The sequence below is a fragment of the Sycon ciliatum genome, chromosome 10 (genome assembly GCF_964019385.1).
Source record: "Sycon ciliatum chromosome 10, ocSycCili1.1, whole genome shotgun sequence".
In the NCBI taxonomy this organism is placed as follows: domain Eukaryota; kingdom Metazoa; phylum Porifera; class Calcarea; order Leucosolenida; family Sycettidae; genus Sycon; species Sycon ciliatum.
The window spans coordinates 11,620,362-11,630,092 of record NC_088652.1 but is presented as its reverse complement, the minus strand read 5'-3'; the positions used below and the strand labels follow the sequence as shown (position 1 = coordinate 11,630,092).

At 48.9% G+C, this 9,731-nt stretch overlaps 1 protein-coding gene across 1 annotated transcript; it reads left to right on the top strand.

Annotated features, from left to right (window-relative positions):
- The first annotated feature begins 4,352 nt into the window (after positions 1-4,352).
- Positions 4,353-7,648, top strand: LOC135826078 (uncharacterized). Its single transcript, XM_065338716.1, has 3 exons — positions 4,353-5,102; positions 5,532-5,688; positions 6,195-7,648. The coding sequence occupies exons 1-3, from the start codon at positions 4,358-4,360 to the stop codon at positions 6,568-6,570; spliced, it is 1,278 nt and encodes a 425-aa protein (XP_065194788.1). The 5' UTR covers positions 4,353-4,357; the 3' UTR covers positions 6,571-7,648.
- The last annotated feature ends 2,083 nt before the right edge of the window (positions 7,649-9,731 follow it).

The following is a 9,731-nucleotide window of genomic DNA, read 5'->3' as shown; positions in this document are numbered from 1 at the left end:
CGTATGCTCTGGCATCACGAACATAGGCGATCCCGAATACGACAACATTGACCAGATCCTGAAGAATCTGACCAAGGAGCTACACACCAACAAAGGACCTGTCCAAAAGCACTTCTACGGAAAGATCGCGGCGCTGTTGACTAAACGAGAGGAGGTGGGCGACGCGGACGACGCCTGGGCGGAGATGGACAATGGTGACCATGACGACTCACAGCTCAACATCACCGATGCCACGTCAATGCTCTCGCTGAGCTGTCACGTTGGCAGTGGCGACAGCACCAGCAGGACCAAGCACATCTACGCCAACATGACGGTGAACCACTCTGCCGCAAACGGCGGCGTCGCTGACGGCAACGCGCCCTCGTTCGACAGCAGCAGCGTCCACGGCCTTCTGTCCGCTGGCCCCAGTATGCACAGCATGGGAGCCATCACTGCCGATAACATGGCCGCTTACATGAGCCCCATCGATCAGGACAGCTGGGAGCCTGTGGAGCACCAGGACTCGTTCCAAGGCGTTGGAGAGGGCCTCGAGCCAAAGTCGAAGGGTGTGCGTCGCTCCCTGTCGCAGCGCCTGACACGCATCAAGTCCGGCTCGAGCAAGATTGACACGCGCACGTCGACAGTTGAAGGAGACGAAGACATGATCGATCAAGACGCTCATGCTCTCAACGGCACTGGCTGGCAGGACATTCACATTGTCAGTCAGCCCTCGCCCTCGCACAGTGCATCCACCTCGCCCACAAAGACGCGCACTCGCTCGTTCGGCAAGGAAGAAAGCAGAAAGGATGTACTGAAACGCATCGGCTCCCAGAAATTAAGTGGTAACAAGCTGGAACAGAGTGCCGATGCAGACAATCGGAAGTACGTCAACACAGGCGGTCTATTCTCCAAGCGTAGTAATAGTAGCATGCTCACATCTGCACTGTTCAGCGCAACGACGCTCCAAGCTCTGGATCAGAATCGCACCGAAGACGGACTGCTGGTGGAGGGCGAGCAAGCTTACAACGAGGACGAAAACAATGCCACTCAGGTGATCCCAATCGATGCGGATTCACAGTTCGAGGACGGATTCATTAGTGACGGGTTACGCAGGTCATCCTTCAGGAAGCGAGATGGTTTAGGGCGTAGAGGTATCTCCCTGGCTGAAGAGGAAGGATGGGTGAACAGCGAGAATAGCAAGGTCATGAATAGTGAAAGTGACCTGAATACCGACCCAGCATCAGATGCGGCCACGTACAGTGTCCTGGAGCCGCAAATGGATGCCGTGTCCTCTTCAAGGCCGTCGCAGGAGATCAAAATGCTTCGCAAGGTGCAGGGACGCTACGTGTTCAAGACGCAGCGCGGCGAGTTTGTGCCACTGGCGGCGTTCCACACCGTGATGAACGAAAGGGACCTTGCCAACTGCTTTGTAGCGCCCGGGCCGGATGGCAGCTTTGCCCTCTTCAACAGTTCCACCATGGAGTTCCTGAGCACAGCAAACTGTGCCGAGGTCGACAAGTGTTCCTGGATAGGCTCAAACGAGATGGCTCTTCAGTACGCTACCTCGGCCACGCTAACCACCAAGGACCTGGAGCCGCTGTACGCAAACTTTAGAGATCTGGTGAGGAAGCCCAACGGCGAGGTGATCTTCCTCGACGCCAACAGCACTCCGGTACCGGTGACTGTATTTGGTGATGTTAAGATGGACGACTGCACGGTGTACGAGGTAGCCCTGGACAGAACGGGACGCTACACTCTGCTGGAGAAGGGCAACATGAGACTCGTGGCCACCTGCAACGTGCGCGAGGAGAAGACCAGCTTCAGCGCTGTGAACAAGAACGTGAACAAGCAGCCCACGCAGGAGGCACAGGCCAGCGCCGAGCAGAAGGCCGGTCAGAGTCGACAGAATGGCGAGAAACAGGGCGTCGACGCAGGCCGACAACTGCAGCAACAGCGACAGGATTCCGGTGCGTACGAGACGGTCGATAGCGCCCTCCACTCGAGCGTAACCAGGCCTGGTGCCGGAGCTCAGCAGGCCATCCACGAAAGCCAGCAGGCCAGCGCAGAGCAGCATGCCAGCACACAGGCGCAGGCCCAAGGTCAGCAGACGGCAAGCGACTACGAGCAGCTCAGCGAATTCCAACTGTATAGCAAACTCGGCCATCCCGCTTCACAGAGCGAACGGCATCAGATCAGTGGCGATCACCAAGGCAACGAAAAGCAAAACCCACCCACAGCGTCGAATATCATTGACGATGCAACCCAATTGTACATCAACTCTAACTACGCAAGCGTGAAGACCAACTACTCAACAACAAAGACGGCCAAGAGCACTGTCTATCAGACCGTCTTCAAGAATCTCGAAGGGGAGTTCTCGTTCACTGACCACAGCGGCTACTCCATTCCCCTATCCGTCTTCCAGGCCGGCATCAGCGAAGAGGTTGCTGCGAACTGCACAGTTGGCGTTGTGGGCAACGGCGATGTTGGTCTGTTCAAGGCCGACACCAAGGAGCCCATCGCCACAATGAGGCAGAACAGCGCTCGGAAGTACGTTGCCGAGAAACGACGACAAGCACAGGTTCAGCAGACCAAGCGACACCGCCCGCGTGAACGATCCAACACCCTGACGAAGAACAAGGACGGAAAGCTTGTCTATGAATCTGCGCACGGCGGCGAAATCCCCGTGGAGGTGTTTGGCGTGCCCATTGACGAAGAAGCCAGCATCTATGAGATGACCGAGACGGCAGCTGGGACGCTGGCTTTGTTCAATGTAGCCACGTCTCGTCTCGTGGCAATCGCCGACTACAAAGAACTCGATTCAGCAGTTTCGTCACGCGCTGTGAAAGGGAAGGTGATGATGAATAGAGCGGAGACTGTTACAAGCGCCACCAATATAGTCTCGGGCACAGCTGCCATTGGCAGATCATCGTCGGCTGCTACTTTTGCCGCTGCTGCGTCTTTGACTCCTGCCTCGAATGCTGAATCCGAGGCAGGCGAGGACAATTTTGATGGTGAAGATCCGTACGGTTTAGTGTCCGCCGGCACGAGCTATGAAAAGCCAAAGCTCGCTCGCGTGTGCAGCAATTCCCGGATGCAGTCCGATGGCAATGTGGCTGAAAGCAGGACAGCTGGTGGGCACTAATCTATTGTCCCTCTCGACCCTATAGTGTAATATTATACACATCTCCCTCCAGCCGGCTTTGACGAAACTGCCGCCGAGACCTTTCAGCTGCGTGTTTCGTTTGTTCTTATACACATCTCCCTCCAGCTGGCTTTGCTGAAACTCCCGCCTAGACCTTTCAGCTATATGTTTCGTTTGTTCTTGTATTTCCTTTTGTTGCCGTCTTGCATTTGCCGCATCTCAGAGAATAATATTATTTTCAGCATATGTGGTTTTGGCAGATGGGCACCTTTAAAAACCCAATCACCCTTTACTATAGTAATATTTGCACGGCTGTTATCCGTTTTGGTAATTCCTGAATAACTGCTTCAGCTTCCAAAGCCCATAATACGGCTGACCACGTTGTATGTTCATGGCCTTTGCGATTCTTTCTAGAGTTTGAGTTTCAATTCCAGTTTTTACCAATCTCTTTACGAAGCAGGCAAAACCTATATAAACTTTAACTCTCCGAAATCCTAAGCTGTAGCCAAGAGTACATCCCCCCCCCCCCTCCCCTCAGAGTGTGCAAGACCTTTCAGCTATATGTTTCGTTTGTTCTTGTATTTCCTTTTGTTGCCGTCTTGCATTTGCCGCATCTCAGAGAATAATATTATTTTCAGCATATGTGGTTTTGGCAGATGGGCACCTTTAAAAACCCAATCACCCTTTACTATAGTAATATTTGCACGGCTGTTATCCGTTTTGGTAATTCCTGAATAACTGCTTCAGCTTCCAAAGCCCATAATACGGCTGACCACGTTGTATGTTCATGGCCTTTGCGATTCTTTCTAGAGTTTGAGTTTCAATTCCAGTTTTTACCAATCTCTTTACGAAGCAGGCAAAACCTATATAAACTTTAACTCTCCGCAATCCTAAGCTGTAGCCAAGAGTACACCCCCCCCCCCCTCCCCTCAGAGTGTGCAACACCTGATCCAGCTCTGCATAGGCTCTTAAGGCCGATTCATACTTCATTTTTTGCGACGCGAAAGCGCGATGGCGAAAGTGCGAAATGTCTTGCGTTGGCGACGGCTGATTTATACTTTTCAGGTCATTTTGCGAGACGCCGCGAGTCGCACTTCACGTGGTCAACTTTTTTGCAACTAAAAAATGTTGTTCTCTTGGCAACGGGAAGTTGTGCCGGGAAACTGCAAAAATCCACTGACATGATGTGGTTCTCGTGTTTCTTTTCATTTTGAGAGAGACGAGCGCAAGAGCAAGATGGATATGGACACAGCGTTGGATGTCGCAGCAGCCTGTTTGCTGCTAGCTGCTGCGTTTCAGCGTCGGAGGACAGCACGGACCAGACGTTGGTGTGTTCGTCCGTATTACCAGCACAGGTTAGAGCGAGGGTCGTACCAGTCAGACATTGTGCAAATGAGAAGTGTAGACGAGAGCCTGCACTTCAAGTATGTGCGTATGTCCCCGGCTGTTTTCGACCGCTTACTCGTCCTGATAGAGCCGTTCTTGCCGGTGAGGCGTCAGCTGAATTCCGCAACAAGACCAGAAATCACCAATGCGGAACGATTAGCCCTGACGCTGCGATATCTGGCCTCAGGAGAGTCCATGCAGAACATTGCTATCCAGTTCCGTGTGGGCCACTCCACTGCCCACCACATCATTATCGATGTATGCCAAGCCATCTGGGCTGGTCTTGTGGACAAATACATGCAGTGCCCTTCAAAACCAGCTGAATGGGCTGCTGTAGCTACTGATTTCTACGCGAGGTGGAACTTCCCACACTGCATTGGTGCGATCGATGGGAAGCACATCAATATGCAAGCGCCTCACAACTCTGGCAGTAGCTTCTACAACTACAAGAACTTCCACTCCATCGTTCTTCTGGCCGCTGTGGATGCGCAATACCGCTTCATCATGGTTGACATCGGCGCCAGTGGTCGCGAAAGTGACGGCGGTGTGTTCTCTATGAGTGCCTTTGGCCAGTCTCTAGAGTCGGCATCAGCAGGTAATAACAAGACTAGCGCCAGTTTGTTTTTCATTAGACAAAATGCAATCCTAAAAAGAACAGTGCATGCTTCAGGCCTTTACTAGTATTAAAACACTTGTGAACTATCATTAATAAGAACAATAGTAATCGCAAGTTCACAGCGGTTTTCAAAGAACGTTTTCTTGTGACAATCATCTGTGGGATAAACATTACAATAACATCGCAATATTACATGATGGAACAAGCGATTTTATGAAGAGAGCGTGCAACATTTACATTTAGATAGAGAAAAATGCAAACTATAACTGAAGTGTTCAGGGTGGAAAGAGAGAGATGAAGTGAAACCATTGATTAAAGTAGTGTATGTGTCGACACAATCCACATGATCGGTGAAGGGATATGTACGAAAGGCTTTTTTATGTTTTTTTCTTTCTCTTTTTTTACTAGGTCTTCCTGACGCAACCGATTCCGTCCCCGGACTAGGTCAGCTGCCTTACTTTATGGTTGGAGATGAAGCTTTTCCACTTCGCTCCTACATGATGCGACCTTACCCTGGGAAGCAACTTTCAATTGACAAGCGGATCTTCAATTACCGGCTGTCAAGGTATGAGACTCCAAATGACCTCGGTTTCCATTCTTCATTCTGCTCCAATACCGTATTATCTCCATTAAAAGTCCCAGGTTTATATATTTTACAACCAGTCCGGGCCCTGGGTTTATAATTTTTCATCCATCTGGTACATGTACATTGGTTGATATTTTTGTTTTTGTTATACCAGTAGCACAAGTGCTCAATTGCTCAAGGTCAAAAGGTTACAATTTGAAAATGTAGTCTGAATGTAGTCTGGAAAAATCTGTCTTTTACATTTTATGTGATTTAGTACTGTATGTTCTATGTAGGTAGTCTAGAGAGGGTCCAATGCAAATGAAATTGGTCAAAGTATGGTAGCAATAAAATGCATACTGTTCAACGACTGACCTCTGTATCGATCCCCTACCGTTATAGCTGCAGTACACACGATTTGTAGTGTTGCAGCATGCAACATTGGAGAACACCATTGCTTGTGCTGATATAAATACTTTTTTTCTTTCCTCACTTGTCCTCTGTAGGGCTAGACGCATTGTGGAAAATGCTTTTGGCATTCTTGTGGCTCGGTGGCGATTGTTTCGGCAGCCAATAAATGCGAAGCCTGAAAATGTTGTTCATTTCACGAAGGCCTGTGTAGTTTTGCACAATTTCCTCCAGACGGAGAGCAGCGCAACCTACTGTCCAAGTGGCTTCATTGACACAGACGTCAACGGTCGAGTGAGCGAGGGCTTTCGGCGGATTGACTTCAAGAACGGCGGACTCACTGACATTACCAAGGCAGCAAGCAACAACTTCACAAGGCATGTCAAGACATTGCGCGAGCAGCTGGCACGGTTTTTCTTGTCACCTGCTGGAGCTGTGTCCTGGCAAGTGGATGCTGTCACAGAAATTCATTGATGAGTGTTCTGGTCGGGCTTCCATTATTATTTTTTGTATTCTTCGTCCTGTTCTGTGTGTGTGTGTGTGTGTGTGTGTAGGTGTGTGTGTAGGTGTGTGTGTGTGTGTGTGTAGGTGTGTGTGTAGGTGTGTGTGTAGGTGTGTGTGTGTGTGTGTGTGTGTGTGTGCGCGCGTAGGTGTGTGTGTGTGCGTAGGTGTGTGTGTGTGTGTGTGTGTGTGTGTGTGTGTGCGTGCGTACCGTATTTCCCCGATTATAGGTCGCACTTGATTATAAGCCGCACCCCCATTTCCAGGTTTGAGCAATATTGTTTTGATATATTGACTCGATTGCAAGTCACCCTTTTCACCTTTTTCACCCTTTATTTTTATTTTTAGTGTAAAAAGGTGCGACCTATAGTCGGGGAAATACGGTAGATGCGTGTGTGCCGGTGTGTGTGCGTGTATGTGTGTGTAGGTGTGTGTGCCGGTGTGTGTGTGTGTGCGTGTGTGTATGGGTGTGTGTGTGTGTGTGCGTGGGTGTGAGCGTGTTTATAGTTATAATTTGTTGCTGGTTTTCTACTCCTCTTCTTATTCTTTGTCCGGGCTTCCATGAATATTTTTGGTATTCTTCGTCCTGTTGTGTGTGTGGGCGTGAGCGTGTTTATAGTTATTATTCTTTGCTGGTTTTCTACTCCTTTTCTTATTCTTTGTCCGGGCTTCCATTATTATTTTTTGGTATTCTTCGTCCTGTTGTGTGGGTGTGAGCGTGTTTATAGTTATTATTTTTTGCTGGTGTTCTACTCCTTTTCCTCTTCATTGTCCGGGCTTCCATGATTATTTTTGGTATCCTCCGTCCGGTTTTGCTGTTGTGTGTGTGCATGTGCATGAATTTGAGCAAGTGCGAATGTGGACTCTGCTTCGATCCCGTAATTACGTTTGCTCTGGTCTAGCTTTATCTGCAAGTCCAGATGTGTGAGCGTGTTTATAGTTATTCTTTTTTGGATATTCTTTGTCTGGTTTTGCTGTTGCAAGTAACTTGAGCTTGCTCACGCAATTACGGTAAATGAGGCATGCATATAAATGTTTGCATGCAAACTCATCTCTGCATCGTGTGTGCGTGCGCATGAATTTGAGCAAGCGTGAATGTGGACTCTGCTTCAACCCCGTAATGATGGGCGCTCTGGTCTAGCTTTCCCCGTCCTACGTTGGTTGTTTCATATTCCCTTATTTCCAGCACTCAAAAATAACTTGTAATAATGTTATCCATGGCTGACGATTCATCTGCATCGCCCCAATTTCCGGGAGAAATCTGACCATAAACAATCAATATACAGTGTTGCTCAATGAGATCTAGCCGCGTCATGACGTCAGTAAAGTACACGGCCATAGACCGGCGACACTGGGAAGAGGAATGCTGCAAGGCGCAAACTTGAGTGACGCGACTGGATTTCATTGACCAGCACTGTATTTTACATGGCCTGATGACCGGTATTCTGATCTGGCGATCATACAACTGCACAGAATCAATCTGACTATAAACAATCAATATTATGTTGGAATACATGACCTGATGACCGGTATTGTGATCTGGCAATCAAACAACTGCACAGAATCACTCCTCGAAGTCAGCCAAAAGCTGCTGAACTTTAGCCTTGAGCTGCGCCTTGTTTTTTCTGGACAAATGTCCCATGCTAAGGGCAAGTGCATTGCACCAGGTGGCGTCTTCGTTGTCGCTGGCTGGTGCATTTACCCTCTGCTTGGCCAGTGACAACACGGTGTTAGCCGTTGATACCAAACTACTAGTCAGGTCCATGTCGTCAGCACGCCGTTTCTTGGCCTTTGGTGCCGTTGCAATTTCCTCAGCAGCTGGTGATGGCAGAGGTGGTGCTGATCGATTGGCGGGTGCTGGGCTATCCAGTGCTTCCTCCTCTGAGCAATCCTCACCAAGAGGAGACAGGGCCAGAGGAAGAGAGGAAGCCGAGAGAGGGAGAGAGGAAGGCGAGAGAGGAAGAGAGGAAGAGAGAGAAGAGGTTGAGGGGGAATGAGGTACTAGTACAGCGGCAGGGGGGACACATGTTGCTTCGCCAGTGTTTGATGTCGTCGCCCTCTTCCTTATTGTTGAGTCTACAAAATTCATGCAACTCCATAAGTGCCATGCAGGAGCAGGAACACAGACGGTTCCGGAGCCACTCCGGGGTAACTTGGAGATGTGCTCCCTCTTCAGGCGCACGTAAGTATCGCGTAGATACTTAAATTTCTTTTGACATTCGGCGGGTGATCTCAGCTGGAGATCCTTGGCAGGTTGCGACTCTGCCACCTTCAGCCATGCACGCTCCTTCATGAATCTGGAAATAGCATGCACATGAAACAAAGAGGATTACAGGTATAAAGTAGATGAAGTGGTCGATGCGGAGACAACAATTTCAAGTAAGTAATGAACAATTGCAATTGAACTTTATAAATAGGGCACATTTCCTGCCATGCCAAGAACGAGGCTGATACTCGATATTATGTATCCCTGAGTACAGTGTGTGCGACCATGTTATGATCAAGCCTGTCCCAGTCACTGGCGGCATTTCATATTCCGAACAAAAGTGTTGAAACCCCAATCAAGCCATCCAAGTTCCACCCAATTCTGCATGCTATTATATAAGGCAGATCGATGTAATTACTGCGGTGTAGTGTGCAAATTCCAGCACATTCCACACTGGACAACTACATTGTAGACTAGAATAAATTTCTGTACATGTAAAATGGACAAGAAATGTGAAAGAACAAATCTACCTGTATGCAAGCAAGGCAAGTAACTCACTTGTCCTTGTTATGCTTTGAGGTTTTATCCCACAGACATCCGTACCGTCGCACCCGAGTCTTCAACAAAGTACTCCTCGTGGCTCGGCTTTCCTTCCACTACACTCACTTCAGGTGACTCGGGCTCGGGCTGAGAGTGAAAGCTGGAGTCTTGGAGCATCTCAGAAAACGATTGTGAATCTTCGAACGTAGCCATTGTCACAATACAAGGTGTGGAAATGAAAATCAGTAATACCAAGAGTACATAAACTGTTTAGGTACTCTTGGTAACACCGTACAGGAAGAGTAGACAGCAAGGAAATGAAAGCCAAATACAAAAAGTCTTCCTTGTCAACAACATGTTCTCGAGCTCCGGGAAATAATTCAAAAAG